Below are 19706 nucleotides of genomic sequence, written 5' to 3'. Positions count from 1 at the left end.
GACAGTATGAGGAAAATAAAGTGATTTTTGAACATTAAAGCATGTTAAACATATTCTAGTAGAAACCCAGAATACAAATATGAACCAGAAAATTAGCATAGTATGTCTCCTTTAAAGTTCGTTTAGACTCCCGTTTAGATCTCTTTTTTTAAATTGGTTTCCAATCTGATGGAACAAAACTGCTCAGACGTAAACTGGACTTATATATTATGGGATGATTTGTTAAGTAGCTTTGGGCATGAACTCCCAGGACCATCTTTTGAACTTCATCTGGCCTTTAAAAAAAACACTAAAGCTATATTAAATCCTCATACGACATCAAACATTTTACCAAATGCTATTGGAAAGAGAAATCTGCAGTATTTTTATTTTGGAACCCAATTTTCCCTCAACCTCCCTCGTCTAATTCTTTTTCACTTCATGACTTCCTACATTTCCCAGAGTGCGTTTCATCAATATTATTTTTTTATAATAAAATCTGAATTTGAGAAAGTAACACACATCTGTTAAGTTAGAATAACTTCAAACTTACTAAATCAAGTACACATAAAATAGAGATAGTGTTACTTCCAATGTATTAATTATGATTTATTGAACAGCTAGTCTTTTCAGTTTACACAAACATGCGTTTGTCTATATTTTTTTTCTACAAGTAAACATACAATTCAACAAATAACACTACCACTTTTGTCCATACGGACCGCCAAACCAACACGAAATGTAAAGTTCCTCATAGTAGCTTTAACAAGAAAAATAGAAACAGCACCATGTATGAACTTCCACACATCAAACAGAGAGCTGCAGAGGACATTAGCTGCATTAACGTGTGAATATATGAAAACCTAACAAATAAAATATGAACTAGGTGAAAGTTCACTTACGCATTAATTTTCCATTTCAGAGATATTTCATGATCTGATCCTGAACCCTGTTAATTATTGATCCTTGTATGATTTATGTCTGGTTATAATACATTTAAATGTAACACATCAATCCCTCATTTCTATCTATAGTTCCTTTCATTGTCTCTTATACAGACATAGAGAAATATCAAAGCTGTGCTGAGACCTCTGACCTCTCCATGTGATACTTAATGCTGTCACTGCAAATTCTACAGAGGAAAGAGAGAGAGAGAGAGAGAGAGAGAGAGAGAGAGAGAGAGAGAGAGAGAGAGAGAGAGAGAGAGAGAGAGAGAGATTGAGATGAATGGAAACTGAATGGAAACACATTTAAAACATCACCAGAGCTTCTGATCAGCCTGTACGCTCAGTAAAAAACTCAGCGTGAAGCTCAGAAGAAATGTGAGATAGCGAAGCTCCGGTTTCCTACTGGACCCTGAAGTATAGGAGCACATAGCTACTGTGTGAGTGGTACACAGTAAAGTGAGGGTATGAACATTATTCATATTAGCATTGATATAAAATGAAACTGATACTGTTGTGACTTGACAGACATGGGGGGTCATTGGGAAAGAAAATGGACGTCTAGCCCAAAGGGTGCTCGTTTGATCCAGGCGGCAACCTGCGGTTCTGTCTAGTGAAGCCAATGCGTCCTGTCTTAAAGCTGCATTCTCTCTAATGTCCATCAGGGGGCGACTCCTCTGGTTGTATAGAAGTCTATGAGAAAATGACTCTACTTCTCTCTTGATTTATTACCTCAGTAAACATTGTAAACATGAGTTTATGGTCTCAATCTCTAGTTTCAATTTCGATGTTCATTTAGTAAATTATGGTCCATTTAGAGTCAAACAGACCATAAAGCAGGGTATGCTTTAGGGCGGGGCTACACAGTGATTGACAGGTCTCTACCAGAGACGTATAAGACATCTCTACGTCACTCCTCCGCAGTCCAAATATGGTCACTTCCTGTTCACTGGTTGCAAAAAAACAACAACATGGCGACGGCTGTATTACAAGATTCATAACGTCCACTTCTTATACACAGTCGGTGGTCCTCATACACGACAGAATAAGTTGTTTGCCAACGACTCCCAAAACCACTTATATGACCGTACGAACGTAAGTTAAAAGGTGCTCAATTAAAAATTCAGAGCACATCTATTGTCTCCACACGGCTGTGTGAGAGAGACCACAACACGGTTTCTCTTCACTGTAAGTACTTAAGAAGCAGCTGTGTAAATATATATATATATATCAATATATATATATATATATATATATATATATATATATACACACACACACACTTACATATTTAGTGTGTGAGCCTCTGATCTGACCTTGATGAAAACACTAAAAAAAGCGCTGCCGTGTGGACACTGCAGATATGACATCACTCACCTGCGACTGAGATGATATCATTAAATGACAAGCTGCCCAAGGAGGCCATCTGTGAGCCACTGAGGACACACACACACACACACACACACACACACATTGCGGATACTGACTGCAGCAGCATCCACAGGGACTCTTCTTTTTACATTGCTTTGTCAACAACACTTGGTACAAGCTGCGTGTCATGTTTACAACCATCAAAATTTAATCACTTCCTGTCTCTAAACGTCAGTCGTCCTTGTGATGATTTTTTTCCCCCTCCCATTAGACAATGTAAAGACGTGAAGAAGTTTCAAGACAAGGAAAGGAGAAGAAGAGAACTACAAGTTCCAGAAAACACAGCGGTCAGAAACTATTTAGTTGCTACTGATGAGTGAAATTAGAGGATGAGCATGAAATTCACTTGTGGTGTGTTATGACTTCAACATTTTAGTTGCAGCTGACGAGGCTCATGGGTACTGTAGTCCCATTCAACATAACGCATATATTTTTAGAACACACGTGGCTGAATGGGAGTGAATCCCTGGAGCTTAACATCTGGTGGAGAGACGGCTGTTATGCAGCCATGTTTTTAGAGAGACCTTTAACTATATCACATATAATTAAAAAAAGGTTACATCACAGATTTAGAGAAGTTATGGTGGAGTAATGTCACAATATGCTGTAGATGATGCTGCTGTTGGTTTCTTACTGGGAGTCAGTTCAGGAGCTGTGATTTGCTGCTGGAGAGGACCAGTGGGAGTTTTCTTTTCTCTCCTGCAGCATCGCATCAGCTCCATATGCTGCTCAAACAAATTCCCCACGGCACGCTGGGAACGTTTTTAACCCCCAACAGCAACATCTGGCCTTTACAGCCTTTTGTGGCTCGTAAGCTACTGTAGTTTTTACAGACGGAGCCCTGAGAGAATGTGACTAACCCGAGAATGTATCAAGGGTCCACTTCAGTTTACTGCAGTTAAATGACTGAGAGCAGATGGATCCAGGTGGAAAAAAATATAAACTCATCTGGACGTCGACGTCAAGGATTCGCCACAAGCTTTACGGACGTGTTCGAGGTGAGCTGCCTCATTTTTCAACGTAGTATGATATCCTACGAAAAGTTACTTTTTTTTCCACCGTGTGTTTTCCGATAAAAGCCTGCTAACACTTGACCATTTCCTCTGGTTACATGCATGCAGTCTTTTCAAAATAAAGTTAAGTTTAGGCAACAAAACTACGAGTAAAAAGTAATTGATTGGGTTTCAATAACCACAGAAGCGTCGTTAGAAGTACGCAAGTTACGACACTAAAACATCAACATAGACTTCTTGTTTCAACTTTGGTTTCCTGGTTGAAAGATCCCGTTTGTTGGACCCATCCACATATAACACAGCTCGCCCTGTGTGTGATTTATCGGTCTTTATGCTTCCTCGTTCAAGCCTACGCGAATAAAATACAGGAAAAAAATTGTGGTCTACTAATTATGACGCGTTATTTTTTGTAGTTATCGCTACGAATGCTGGATGAGACCAGCCTGCATGACTGATAGCCTCCAGTCAAGCTTCTTTAATAGGATCCCCATTAACACGAGCATCAGCGTGGGCTCGGTCCACACACATTCAGTCAAATCTTATTAAATTAATAAGCAAACATTGCTATTCAATAACAAACAAACACAATTATAAATCAATCACAAATCCTCACATTCTTTCTTAATAAACATTTAACTCCTAGTCCAAATTATCTAAAATAATATTTCACACATTTCACTCCAAGGAAAGTTGCCGTTTACGTCCGTGTCTGTTCCAAATGTCAGCATTTTATCCTTAAAGACATTTGTGTGAAATTGTCATAATTAGCAAATTAAGATTATTGAGTTATGACCACAATCGTCACAGAGAACTTTGACGACGGACAACTTTCAGAAAATTGTGTTTTCCTAGCAGCACCTGAACGCACCGCGATGGAATCGTTTTCAGAATGATTCTGGCGACTGTATTTTCTTGAGTTCTAAAATGTTTCCTCTACACTTCCTTCTTTTTCTCCCCCAATCATCTCTTCTTTCTCCTCTTCCTCCTCTCACCAACCTCCGTCCTTTCTGCCATTTCTCCTTTACCCCCCCCCCCCCCCCCCCCCGCTTCATCTCATTCCTTGGTATCTCTCCGCCTCTTCCTCCTCTCCCACACCTTCATCTCCCTGTCCTTCCTTTCCTCTCACTCTCTTATCTCCTCTCCTGCCTCCTCGTCCTCCTCCACTGTCCGACCCAGTTACCAGGTGTTGACATGTTGTCGGCGCTCACCGGCCCTTTAAGGACGTAATTCTCCTCAGCAGCAGGTTGCTATGGTAACAGTGGACCGACACACACACACACACACACACACACACACACACACACACACACACGCACACACGCACACACGCACACACACAGGTAGAGAGAGAGGAGTGAGAAAATATAACTAATAGATATCACCATGCAACTTCCCCAGTTGATGACTTATATTAAGACAATTATTATTTGTATTAGCAGTTTTTAGATATTTAATGTTTAAATAGGCAAATGAGGCATTATCTTATTAAATATATGCTAATTTACATATATTTCCAGAATGTGAACATTGGATAAAGTCAAGTTCAAAAGTCTTGTTTAATTTTGTTGACATAATAGAGTCAAGGGTTTTTACAGAGATACTGTATGATATCTCTTTGTATCACTCCAATCAGAAAATTTAAAAAAACATTGAAAAATCTATTTCCTCCATGTTTTTATGAATAGAATGTTGTATAAATGAGTCTCTGAATGCTATGTGAACAAAGCCCTCTGTACAAACCTTCAGAATATAGAGAGGAATGAAAGTGTAAAGTTTGGTGTGTGTAAGAGCTACTGAAGTGGAGATTTCTGGATCAGAGTCTGAGAAAAAACTAATTTAGAGAAAACGTCCTTTAAAGAGACGTTTAGTTAAATTACAAACATTTTGAAGACACTACAGGTGAATAGGCTAAAAAGATTAACTAATAGATATCACCATGAATCTTCACCAGTTCATTACTGACATTAAGAGAAGTATTTTTTGCATTACACGTTTTCTGAAATGTTTCATTTAAATATGAAAATGAGGCATTATGTAATGGTAACTTTTGCTGAATTTAGGAGAAATCTACAGACACAAATAAACAAAGTAGTAAAACAAAAACGTCTAAATGTGTATTTTTTACATTTTCTTTCCACCAGTCTGAAAAAAGACGTGTTATGGAAGAGAAATACCCTACAGAGTCCCACTTTAATCTGCAGAATGATTCATGACCACGATCGGTTACAAGGTGCCACTATTTGAGATATTTAGATAAGATGAGATGAGATATCGGATCTTTTGCTCACCGAATCCTGCAGTGATTTCCATCTTGTTGCCATGAGCACCAGCAGCAGCCGGCTGGACATTACAGCCAACAGCCCCCCCCCCTTCCTCTCCATCCCTCCATCCATCTTTTTCCATCATCCCTCTCTCTCTCCCCCCATCGCCATCTGCCCTCCATCTTTCTCCTCTACCTGCTCTCTCATTTTTTACTACCCTTTCCCTCTCACATCCTCGTCTCTTTCTAATCTGCCATTTCATTTGGCCTAAATTTTCACACACTTTCCTTCAGCTCATACTATTTATTTCTCACACTTCATCCCTCCTCCTCCTCTTCCTCCTCTCTGATCAGACTGGGTATTCTGGTAGGAATGACCTCTTCATTCAATAATTCAACACATCTGTCAGATTTGACTCTTTGTTTGCAGGTCGAAGATACAACGTTTACAAATATAGCTTTAAGCCAGACTATATATCTGTGACGTCCTTTATGAAATATGTGATTTTTAATAAAAACTCTGAATGAATATTGATATTTGCCTCAGAAATCCAGTAAATCTCTTCTAACCTTTTAGGCCTGTGACCGTTTGTGAGGTAGTTTCTACTGCGGCTGCAAAATATGTTTAAATTCTATCTAAATCACAACAAGCCTCCTGCAACTTTTATCTGTTAAAGCTGAAATGCATGTCAAAATATAATTTTAAATTATATGTTGGTGCTGCAGAGACGTCCCGGCCGACACATCCTATTCTACAGACTGGGAGCAGACACCATCTTCATTTCAATGTTTTTCAATGAGAATAAGGACGTATAAGTACGTGACAAACTGACGAAACTTAAGTTATTTTACAAAGAAAACCACCCACCACCCTGGTTGGTTTTTTTCCGGTCTTTGCACTTCCTGCTTCATGATTAAGTCGATAACATACAAAAAGATTTTGTGGCATATCTACAAATTACAGCTCAATCATTTTTGTAGGTGTAGCTACAAACGTATCAATCTACCATCATGGTTTTTGTCATTCTCTGTCATGATATGTATTTTGTGACGTGGTCAAATGTTTTTGAAAATCTAATTGAGAAATTAGTAATTAGTACCTAAAATCAAACACCGTAGATAAATGTAGTGATTCAGTCTCACAATGTGAAGATAATCCAGGCGACTATTTGTCAGCACAACATAACTGTGAAATAGTTTAGTATTATATAAAGTTTAAAAAAAAAAGAAGGGTTGTCGGGGATCAGGTGTGGCTCCACAAACCTCTAATTGTCCCAACAGTTGCTGAAAGAAACCGATAATTCTAAAGACAGCTGTGCTCCAGGTGTAACAGCTATAGCACCACACACACACACACACACACACACACACACACACACACACACACACACACACACACACAGAGTCAATTACAGAGCGGCTGTGACCCAGAGCCCTAGAATCATCCCGTCGTTGACTGATAGTTTCCTCGGCTACTGTTGTCATTGTGACAGCGAGTCAACTCGACAGGAAGCTGGCCTACATCCCACTGTGGACACACACACACACACACACACACACACACACACACACACACACACAGTCATCCTTAAAGGTAAAGTTTCCCCAAAGCATAATAGACTGAATCCATGAAGAGCTGGAGTCACTTAGAATGGTTGCCATAAAGGTTTAAACAGTGAGCTGCCCGTCAAAGCTTCCTGCTTCATCTAATCAATCCAGGAAGTGAACTCTATCGATTGTTTCCAGTCTGGCAATCGGGAAGACAGCCACCTCCGATCATTTGTCAATAATGGAAACGTACAAATCAATAGAAAACGTGCAAACTGCTTCACCACAATAACAACACGGATCATCTAGACCTTCCGGGGATTGACGATCACAAAGAAAGAGTCCACCATCATCGGTGTATTGGTTTGTTATCGAGGTTGTTTATCAGCATAAAGTCTGGATGATATATGAGATGAAATAACAGAAACTTTAACTAAAGTACCTGAAACAACCTTCACTTCAAAAAGATATCCAAACTGTCCATTTAATCTTCAAGTTTGAATTATTATTAAATTAAATTTCTGATCGGAAAACAGCTTCGAGAGAAACCAAAACAAAATGAGTTCTTCACATATCAGGCACTGAAGAGAAGGAAACACACACACACACACACACACACACACACACACACACACACACACACACACACACACACACTCTACCTCGACTGTTGGTCGCCATGTCGGCCACCTTCTGAAAGGCGTCCAGGAAGGCTGCTACCGCGACAACCGTCGTCCTACGAGACACAACAGAGTAAAGGTTCGGATGAGGGAAAGAAATCCTTTGAAGAAGCATTTTTAAAAATCTGCAACAAGTAACCAAAAAATAATCGCGATCACACACACATCAGTTCTGAAGCAATTAGTGTTTAAATATTTATTGACTTTTTTTTGTCAACTAAAAAATACAAGAAATGTATTGATTCCATTTGATTGATTAATCAATGTGACACATTTTTTATAATAAAAAAAATTTCAGCTCTTAAAACTTTTTTTTTTTCTGTTTCATATGTAAATTAGACACACTTTGGTTAGTAGACAGTAAGTTTGGACTCTGCCACCTTTGGCTTTTTATTTTTGACATTGTATAGCCTAAGTGATCCAAAATGTAAGAAGTATCAGTATCTTTAAGGGTGTGACCGGTTTAGAGCTGAACAATTAATTGAATATTAATGGTGATAACGATTTTAGATTCTTGCAATTAAATGAGCTCGACAGGTAAAATGTGTTCTCTGCTCGTAGAAAACGGCACTGCATTTCAAACCAAGCACTTCCTAAACTAACAGCCAGCCACCAGGGGGGCAATCCAGATGTTTTGGTTCCACTTTGGGGGGCTGTAATATATCGTATATAAATGTAGCATTTTAATAGCGTTTCATACCATTTTCATCTCATTTGTTTCTATTCAACCAAATGTTACGCGCCATCACATCCTCCTCTAATATGTAATGGAACACACTTGACAACAATAATAGAATTTTGGGAGTTTACATTAATCTTTATATGTATACAAGCAAGTTTCAAGTTAGATTTTTAATGTTACACTGAATGAAACAAGGTGTTAAAACAGCTGATCAACAGTAGACGACCGGATATAATGTGCGAAAGTAATGTTATGGCTCTTCAATCTCAGACGCAGATGCCCTGGTGTGTGTGTGCGTGTGCGTGTGTATGTGTGTGTGTGTGTGTGTGTGTGTGTGTGTGTGTGTGTGTGTGTGTGTGTGTGTGTGTGTGTGTGTGTGTGTGTGTGTGGGGTGAGGAAGAGGAGGACAGTTTGTAATCAGCTGTGACCTCTGGCCCAGTGCAGAATCTCTGGAGGCTGCTGCTGATCCATCGCACTGATAACGACTTTATGGTGGCATCATTAATCTCTGCCAGTCACACACAAGGTTAATTGAGTTGTGCATGTGTGTGTGTGTGTGTGTGTGTGTGTGTGTGTGTGTGTGTGTGTGTGTGTGTGTGTGTGTGTGTGTGTGTGGACGGATGTTAGTGAGTGGTTAATGGCCAGAAGGGGTGAGGGTATATGTGTGTTATTGTTTATGATGAATTAATGTTGAAGTGTGTTTTTGCATTTTGTTTTTGCAGTTTGTTTGTGCACGTACACAACCTTTAGTGTGTGTGTGTGTGTGTGTGTGTGTGTGTGTGTGTGTGTGTGTGTGTGTGTGTGTGTGTGTGTGTGTGTTGCTGCGATGGAACAGGAGAGGTGAGGCTGACATTTAAACACTTAATGAAGCCGTCTGATTGGACTTTCATGAGCTCAGGTTACACAGACACTCAACATGTGTGTGTTCATACTTCCTGTGAACATGTTAACTGTTTGCTTATTGGAGTAATAAACATCACTGCTGGAGATTTGGTTTAATCTCTCTTTTCATCATTGAAAACCAAAATAAAAACGTATGTTTGTCCTGGAGCAACAGGCGTATTTTAATGGCATGGAAACATATTGTTTGAATGCATTATTTAGTATGATTTGGGCAATGGTCTATGATTGTACATGAGGTTACACACGTAGGATGAATAATAACTGTGTTAACTACAGTGGTAGACTGAGATTAACACACTGCAATTTAATGGAACACATTTACACAGTTGGCAACAAATAGAAATTGGCTACAAAAACAGAAAAACTAGGGCTGAAAACAATTCTTCGTGAAATGCAAATTCTTTGCATTGAGGTCTCGTTTAACCGCCACACCCGAACAGACTCGGGGCCGGTTGGCGATGGCGCTAGTAATCGACAAATCTGTGTTGAAATCAGCAGCAGAGGAGCTAGTTAACGTTAGCTGTTAGCTGCCTGTGTGCAGCACAGTCCCGTGTGGCTAAAAAACGGAGCGAACAGCTGACGTTAAAGGAAGTGCATTGATTTCGGTAATGATGCGTTCAAACTCTATTGAGTAAAAATGTATATTGGGTTAAGTGAACTATAACGGTATCATAAAGTGTTCAAATGTAATCTTGTAAAATGTAGTTTTTGGTGATGAACTTGAGTAGATAAAGTTTTTTGAAGGAGATGTTTTCACATATAAAACAGATATTAGAGATCAGTTATCAGCTGTTTAACTTCCAAACACGAGCTCTAAGCAGCTTAAAGCCAAACACATAATTGAACTGAACTAATGCCAAGATTATTTTTTAATCAAAGCAGATATTTAAATAAAAAAATATAATCATTTATTTTTTAACAATTTGTCTTTTTATGCAAATAACAAGTTAGTTTTTTGGGGGGTGTTTTACAATTTTTCGACGGTTCTCACTGACTTTTGTACGCTTGAAACAATTTTCCCGGTGGTGAAAAAGTTTTGAAATTTTCTATTCACTATTGTTTCTTAGTAAAACGAAAGTATTTTGTATATGATTACGTCATTAATCAATGCAATAATTGCCAGAATACTGGATTACTAAAATAATTGATAGCTGCAGCACTATCGATAGCTGCAGCAAATACAGGGACACAAAAAATGACCAATATGTCAAAAAGAGTAGTATTGTTTATGTTTTTAACATTTAACATTGGGATTGTGTAATTTCGATACTATTGGAGATGGATTTGCCATTAACTTATGTAGTATTTCTTTTATTGTGCGTTGTCAAAGTGGTGAAGTTCTTCATTTGCTCGTGTTTCGTGGATAACTGGCATTACCTGAGCTGTGACTGCAGCTTGCTGGCCTTGCTGATGAAGTCGTCCCAGACAGGATAACTGCCCTGAGGAGAAAAAGAGAAGATAAATTAATTTCCATCAAAACAACGTTTTCCTTTTACAGCGTGAATCACACACGGAGATGTGCAGCCGTGGACGTACAAACATGGGAGTCTTAAGTTTTGCTATAATTTCAAATAGTTGCTTTGACCAAAAAAAACCCTTTAATGTGAATTGATTATGTCTGGTAGAAACACTTAAATAAGGTCATAAACTTTTGAAAACACAACGCTGGTATCAGACGACCAATAATCTATAACATTATTACTTGTTTGCAGAAACCTGCTTTTCTTTTCACATTCATTTACGTTAGACTACAGTTCGCTTATGTAAAAAAAAATTCTGGCTTGACCAAAGCGCATAAATCCTGAGCATCGGATGCAGCAGCGAGCCAACAGACAACAAGGAGACAGATCAATACGTCGATCCATACGCCCCCGCCCACCCCCAGCATGTCCACAGGAAGCCAAACAACCCCACCACCACCATCAGGACACGCAAATACAGTGTGAGTCCACTGACTGGGTTTAACACGAGACGGATACGAAGACGCTGCAGTGCGGTGGTGTACTCGTGTTCAGAAAGCTGCATGTAGGGAAACACAAAGACAGAAGAAACTGAGGGTGCGCTTCTAATGTCAGCGGGAGTCTCCTGATGTTTTCAGGGGCGGGTGGGGCTTCTTCTTTTTTTCAACACTGCAGTGAAGCATCTGAGGCATCTTTTAACTCAGTGAATTCTGCAGCGTGGAGGAAGAATTACAGGTTCGAAAAACACTACAAGAATCCTAGAATTAAAAACACACTTTTGATACACATATACTATACTTAAATACAGGATGCCTTCACAATAAAATACCAGAAAGCTGCAGCCTGAAAAGATCATGGTGGTGAATCAACATCTCTGCTACAGTCAAAAAATGGGCATTATTTTTATGATATTTTATTTATTTATTTGCATGTACTTGTTAAGCATTTTGTAATTGTGACAGTGAAAAACTCTCTAAAATATAATAAAGATTACTTATATTGTAAATGCATTGCAAAAGTAGTGCCCTATATCTCAAAGTATGGACATCCGCGTACCACTGTGTACTTTTACTTTGGAGATGTTGACGTTTAAGTCTTTATATCGTACAAATGTCTGTGTTAAAAGGACAACTCGGCTTCTTAAAGTTTATTTTAATACAATTCTTGCTTGCAATGCGTACTTTGTAATCATTCCCCGTCTTCCTGGGCATTAAGGTTTCTGTCGTTCATACCGAGTGTTTTGTTTTAAGTGTTTTAGTGTACTGGGACTTCATACTGTATTTTAGTTTCTATGTTGTGAATGTTCGTGTGTATCTCATTTGAAACACTATTGATGCTGTGCTGGCAAGAGCTTCCTCAATGGGAACTACCCGATTAAATAAAAGGTGTACGACAATGAGAACATGAGAATAAAGTACAATGCATACTGATGTCAGCATTACGTTCATAAAAAAACAAAAAACAAGAAAGAACATGAAAGAAAATACGCGTTTCCTTCGGAACATTTTTCAAATTCATGACTTTAAAATCTCAATTTCTTTCTTGTAAATGTGAGGTTTTTTTCTTGTAAATTTGCCGCTTTAATCTCAGTTTTCTCTCTCAGAATATTAACCTCCCTCCCCGGCTCTATTTTGATATTCTACCCACAGTGCTCCTAATACTCCGTCCTGTGGAGAACTGTGGATTTCGTCGGTCATTTTTTCTTCTCGCTGCGAGACGATTTCTTCAGGAGTTCAACACACACACGTGGTGTTTTGAGTATTGTATCGACACCGACTCGATCTGCTCCTGTAGAAAGCTGCACTCTGTGGGCGTCGCCCTTTGTCATCGTCATCACCGTCGTCGTCATCACCATCAACATCATCCTCCCTCTTTAACACGGAGCAGGCCCAGGCGGAGCTGAGCCGAGCTGGGTGTGGATCATCGGCCTTGGTCCGTTTTGTGAGTGCGATGCCTGGCGTCATCGCCTAGCTACCGTTGCTATGGTTACGCTGCTGGGGGGGAGGGTCATGTGCACATGCATCCTCACCCAAACACACATGTGTCTGTGTCACACATTTCTGCTTTCTTTGTTTCTCTTTTACATTCAACACAAATGTATTATTTGTAATTCTCTTATGTATGTATGTATGTATGTATGTATGTATGTATGTATGTATGTATATATATATATATATATATATATACATGCTAAGTACCACATCTCATTACAATCTCTCTCTCTCTCTCTCTCTCTCTCTCTCTCTCTCTCTCGCTCTCTCTCGCTCTCTCTGTCTCTCTCCTGCATCAATCAGTCACTGAGGACATAAATTGTCACCGTGGCAACAACCGGAGGCAGCAGCAGCAGCAGCAGCATGCCCGTCCTCCAGGAATCCTTCCTCTCTGTTTGTTTGGCTCTGTGAGCGACTGCACCGGCTTTAACACAAGAAATCCCCCCCCCCCCTGTTTGTTTCTTCTTCATCGCCGATCCTGTGAGATAATGACTGATTCCTTTAAACTTCAGCATGACGTGTGTGTGTGTGTGTGTGTGTGTGTGTGTGTGTGTGTGTGTGTGTGTGTGTGTGTGTGTGTGTGTGTGTTTCTGTGGCGTTGAAAGAAAAGAAAAACGCCTGAAGGAAACGACTGAATATTAATTTTCCTCCTGTGAGGCTTTTCAAGCATCTACCTGCTCTAAAAGGTCTCCAGGTGGATCAGACGGAGATGTTTAGTCCTAAATATCTAGAACATAATGGGGCACATCTCTGTGGATTCATCATTGGAGGAATGTCAGGCAGGTAGATGAAGAGGAACTGTAGCCTTGTTTTGACATTCGACTAGATTCATAGAGAGGTTTGTGTCAAGAAATAACAAAAACATTTGGCATGTGTTCAGAGAAGGTTGACCAGTAGATGAGATAGATATATATATATATATATATATATATATATATATTACATTACATTACATTACGGTCATTTAGTAGACACTTTTATCCAAAGCGACTTACAATTCAGTATCTATTTATACACCGTAGACGCAGCTACGGGAGCAATTTTATATATACATATATATATACATATATATATATATATATATATATATATATACATATATATATATATATATATATATATATATATATATATATATATATGTAGCTTAGCATAAAGACTGGAAAGAGAGGGGCAGCGACTCACTGAAGTAATTAACGACTTGTGTCTCCTTTGTTTGATGCGTTACAAAAAAATTTGTTGTTGTTACATTTTGTTTTTTGTAGAGATGAAACAAAAGAAATATGATGAGTTAATTACTGAGGTTTAGGTGGATTGTGTTCCCTTTGGACAGAGCAGGGCTAGCTGTTTCCCCCCCGTCTCCAGTCTTTATGCTAAGCTAAGCTAACTGACTACTGAGTGTAGCTTCAACTTTAACTTACAGACATGACAGTGGTGTCGGTATTACATTTATTGAACCTATTTAGTGATTAGACAATTTATTATATTCTACTATGAACTGTATTAAAATGTTATACTGATTGTAGTATAATTGATAAAAAACATTTAGGAAACAAATGAATATTATTTTAATGCCTGTAGATCAACGTCCCACTCAATCAAACGAGCAGTGCCTCACACAGAATGAGGGGTGTGAGAGTCTATATCTTCAAATCCTCACATGAACATGTTAGGAGAGTTTGGACTATTCCACAAACCCCCATGATTGTGTGAGTGAATGATTGTTGTATTAGTGCCCTCAACAGTGAATTCCACCTCTTAAAATCAGACAGACTGCACACATCAGATAGTAAAAACACATCAGAGCGAGTCGAAGCCAATAAACATGCCTACAAAAACAAAAAAAACAACAAATGTGACCCATTTGGACGAAGCCAACGCGGCAGCTCTGTCCGTGAGGTTTCCAAGACGACACTGATACGCAGCAGCCAGCCGAAAAAAAAATAAAAAGAGAGCAGGATTATTTTAGCTCAGAGGTGATTAAGACGACGGGCTCAGTCCGAGATAAATGGTGATTAGCATTCAGCTAATACGCTCAGAGGCATTACTTTAAAACACACAGAGTCACAGCTGGGTCTTGAACTGAGGTTAAACGGGGTTTTCTTTTTAAAGTTAGCGTCACAGCGGGATTCACAACGTTTCACACAATTCATTACAATGCAATCTGCTTCCTGTCTATTGTCTGACTCTCACAGGATGAACTGGAAGTCTGTTTTTGTCCCAAGCTGCGTCACATCCACACATTTTTTTTTTAATCTAACAACTCATTTTTAGCCGAAAAGCTGCTCCTTTTGAACTAGAGACAAATGAGTGTATTTTAAATTGCAGTGAATATCTCAGAAAATAACATTTAAATCAATCTGATGTCAGCTCATCTATCCATCCACACGTTATCTGGGCTCAACCTTCTCCTTCTACAGACTGAACCATCCAAGTTATACATCTTTTTGGATGCATGGAAGATATTTGCAAAGATATCCGTGCAAACCCTTCACAAACACCGGCAGATGTCAAAATTGGTGCAGCCCTTGTGGTTGTGCGAAATATGTGGAAAGTAGAATTTGAGCTTTATCTCCCAAGTGCATTCATCAATTAGTAAATTAATTTAGAAAATTGCTAAAGATATTTATGAAGCATCCAATCTCTGGCTCCAGATTCTCTTCCTGGGGTCCAATCCCGCGCTACGTTACCAGACTGACTGCATAAAACATTGATGATGTTCAGTTTCTACTCACTAGCTACAAAAAAAGTCACTCAATGTATTCACAGATGCAAACGTGGAGATGTTCCAAACCTTCAGTTCAGTTTCTATTCAACGAGGAGTAAAACAGAATGAAAGGCAGATGTGAAGTGGCTCTCAGTAGAAGACGACGGTTCTCCTCCGGGGGGGAAGAACATGCAGATCGGTTCCACTTAAACGGATCGACGGTAATATGTAGAGGATTTAACCAGCAGCACAGCGATGTGTGGATGATGAACAGCACACAGACACACTCACATTTACACAGAACACACACACACACACACACACACACACACGACACGCCGACTGCAGGTGAAGCCGAGCTGCAGGTGAGGAAATGAAAATTATACAAAATAAAAGATCTTGGCTGGTGGACAGCGAGGATTTAAGGTCATTTTACAGGTTTCTAGCAATTTCCATTGGGCTTTGGGGAAATTGTGACTTTGGAATTGTTGTGACTAAAAAGGTGTTTTGTGAGATTACAGTGACCTTTGAGCACCAATCATCCATCAGGGGGCGACACCTCTGGTTGTATAGAAGTCTAGTCTAAAATGACTCTACTTCTCTCTTGATTTATTACCTCAGTAAACATTGTAATCATGAGTTTATGGTCTCAATCTCTAGTTTCAAGTATTCTTCAATACAGCATGATGTTCATTGAGTAAATTATGGTGCATTTAGAGTCAAATAGACCATAAAGCAGAGTATGCTTAAGGGCGGGGCAGTGATTGACAGGTCGCTATCGCTACCAAATATGGTCACTTGCATTCACTGGTTACAAAAAAAAAAGAACGCCAAACTCAAGGCTTCAAAACAATATTCCACGAATTAATGGACGACGACTACGTCCACTTCTGATACACAGTCTTTGGGTTTAAGTGGACATTTGCGCCAAATTTGATGTTTGATTCAAGAGATTATACGTTCTTCACGAGAATAGGACAGACATAACAATGCTTTAAATAGTCCAACTTTAGTGTTGCATATGGCGTTTATCCGTTTGTTATATAAAGTGGAAACGAGGAAGAACTTAGCACCAAAGCCGAGTTCTGACATGTTTTGATAAGCCCCGTGTTACAAGTTCCTGCAGAGGAAAAGTGACATTAATCTTTTACGGTATCTCTACACACCAAAAGTAAAAAAAAGAAACAACCGTATTATTAATGACAAACTTCACTTCATTAACCCAGCATTCATAATGTGTCCTCATTGTTTATCTCTATAGTCAAACATGAGGATCAGAACCTGCATGTAGAAGACAATTAGAAGCAGCAGACTGGAGTCTCCTCTCTCCACCTACACATGTTCATGTTAACAAGCGAAAACCTGCATCTGGCTGTCTGACAGTCACCTGTATGAATTAAACATCAGGCTGGGAGGTGTGCATTTCAGATTATACAGTCTGCCATCAAAGAGGGAAATAAGAATTACATTTATTTTTGTTCAGTGAGCCTCACTGTTGTTCCTTCATCACCATGAACACACACACACACTGTAGTTGATTTTGACTCAATCCCACATAAACCCTCCTGCTGCCACAAATACTCACTAGAGCACCAAATGTGGATTCATCCGCCGCTGAAAGTAGTCCCCAACAAAAACACAATTTTTGTTTGAGTAAAAGATCGGAAAGACTCGTCTTTAGTAGGAATAAATGGGTTTGGAAGACAGGAAGTCAAAAAGTATTGAGAGACAAACATGGTGGCAAGTTTCTGTAAAAACTAAAGGAGACGCTGAAGGTCGATGAACCAAAAAAACAAAAGTACGTTTCATATCAGTCTCATATTAAACTTGCAGGAACGCACAGAGACACATGGTTAACGTTGTGAAATGATTGGTTAGAAAAAAAGATCATGCTTTGTGTTAAATAATAGCGTAAATAAAGAACAACGACTTTCTTACGTGAAAGCTACGTAACAAACGTAAGGTCGACGTTGACTTTTGGTTTCACACGGGACACAAACAGCGGTCTCCTGGGTGAAAGTCCTGGGTTTGTTTGACCCGAACACCACCATTAAGTGGACTTTCTAGCTTGTTAAACTCATTATTAATTATACATGGTAACTTTAAATAACGCTCAAATGACTTACTTACTACGATGAGCTCATGAAATACGAGGCATTGTTACAGAACAAACTGTGTGTAAGTAGTTAAAATGACCAGTGGACCAGCAGTGAGTTGCTCTTTTAAAATGGTCATCGTTTTATGAATAAAACATTAAAAGCATCTCTCTGTTCACATTCATGATGCAGCCACGTTTGTGAATGCAGCAGATTAGAAAAGCAGGTGTGAATCCTAATAAAATAAAAAGAAGAAAAAGTGTGGTAGCATTCGATTCATTTTTGGCATCAACGTGCATCTTTAAGAGGCGGAGCTCGTTGCAGCGTTTTTCACCTCGCAGGAGGATGAAGAGACGAAAACTAAACGACAATGGAACAGATGCACGAGAGACGAAAGACTCACTTGAGGAGAGGCAGAGAAAGGAAGGGAGAGAGGGGAGAGAGAAAAGGGAGGTGGAGGAGGAGATGAAGGGCAACGAGGGAGGACACAAAGGACGAGGAAGGAGAGGAGGAAGGAGAGGAAACAAAAGCAAACTGAAAGAGAAAACAATGCACAAAACAGTAACAAGGAAGGATGTCAAAATATTGCTGAAATAAGAAAGGAAATGAGGGAGAAGGAGGAAAGGGAGGAAGGGGAGAAGAGGACACAAAGAAGAGGAGGCTCAGAACGAGGAGTAAAAAGAAGAGGAGGAGACATGTAAAGGAAGAATAAAGAGGAAACGAGGAGGAAGAGGGTGTGACAGATCTCATCCCTTTGAGAATCAAACCACCACACCTGTTAGAAACCACCTGTCTGTTATGACGTCACCACTGAAACAAGTGTGTGTGTGTGTGTGTGTGTGTGTGTGTGTGTGTGTGTGTGTGTGTGTGTGTGTGTGTGTGTTACGTCACTTGTGAGGAAAACTACACTCACTCATAAACCTGAACCTAAACCTCAACTTGACCCAGAGTTCAGTTCAACACATATATATATATATATATATACATACATATATATATATACATATATACACACATATATATACGTATATACATATATATATACGTATATACATATATATATACATATATATATGTATATATAATATATATATATATATATATATATACACACGTATGTATATATATATATATATATATATATATATATATATATATATATATATATACGTATATATATACGTATATATATATATATGGATGAAATATGTCGTACTTTAAAAACTTAATTGAATCAAGAAAACTTCCGTTGATCAATCTGCATTGATTTAAAGACAGAGCGCTAATAGACGTTAGGTCTTTTATGTCATTTAGGATTAAAACTCATGGTTAATCTGCCAGTTAGAGTTGCTCATAGCTCATAGCAGTAAGATGCTGGATGTGATATCACGTTATCTTATCATTCATCAGCTCATTTACGACACACAGGAACAACAACAACACGTGTCACTCGCCACCTGATCCGTTCATCCTGGCCGATCGCTACTGAGCATGTGCAAACTAGTCCTACACACCTGTAGTCTCTATTAAAACTACTAATGTAAATCATAATACAAGCATTTGTTTCCTTCTCATTTGAATTGAGTGTTTCTTTTTAGGGCAATTAATCTCTATTGAGGACCATCAATCATAAAGTAAAAGGATTTTAAAAAGGACATTTAGAATTTTTTGACAGTTTGAAATGACTTTGGGACGGTGCTAAAAAAAAGATTAGTCTGTATGTTTTTACATATTTTTGTTTTTTTAACCACACTTGTATCAAATCGGTACTCGGAATCAGTGAAGCCGATGCTTCGTGTCTTAAAGCTGCATTCTCTCTGATGTCCATCAGGGGGCGACTCCTCTGGTTGTATAGAAGTCTATGAGAAAATGACTCTACTTCTCTCTTGATTTATTCCTTCAGTAAACATTGTAAACATGAGTTTATGGTCTCAATCTCTAGTTTCAAGTCTTCTTTAATACAGCATGATGTTCATTTAGTAAATTAGGCGGATTCAGGAACCGTCATCTCA

General features: G+C 38.9%; 1 protein-coding gene across 2 annotated transcripts in view; it reads right to left on the bottom strand.

The window, feature by feature from the left end:
* Positions 1-19706, bottom strand: part of LOC137872916 (protein MTSS 1-like) — a 55195-nt gene that overhangs the window by 34118 nt on the left and 1371 nt on the right. The window contains exons 2-3 of one of the 2 annotated variants that reach the window (XM_068711427.1): positions 10818-10879; positions 7838-7911 (exon numbers count right to left, since the gene is read on the bottom strand). In XM_068711427.1, coding sequence (XP_068567528.1) covers positions 7838-7911; positions 10818-10879 — 136 coding nt within the window. Of the gene's footprint in view, positions 1-5655; positions 5717-7837; positions 7912-10817; positions 10880-19706 lie in introns of those variants that run through there. The other variant, XM_068711428.1, reaches the window with a different exon arrangement.

This window comes from Cebidichthys violaceus, unplaced genomic scaffold (assembly GCF_023349555.1).
Source record: "Cebidichthys violaceus isolate CVI_PGR_0920_01 unplaced genomic scaffold, fCebVio1.0.p SCAF_16, whole genome shotgun sequence".
Taxonomy (NCBI): Eukaryota; Metazoa; Chordata; class Actinopteri; order Perciformes; family Stichaeidae; genus Cebidichthys; species Cebidichthys violaceus.
This window is presented reverse-complemented; position numbering and strand designations above follow the sequence as displayed.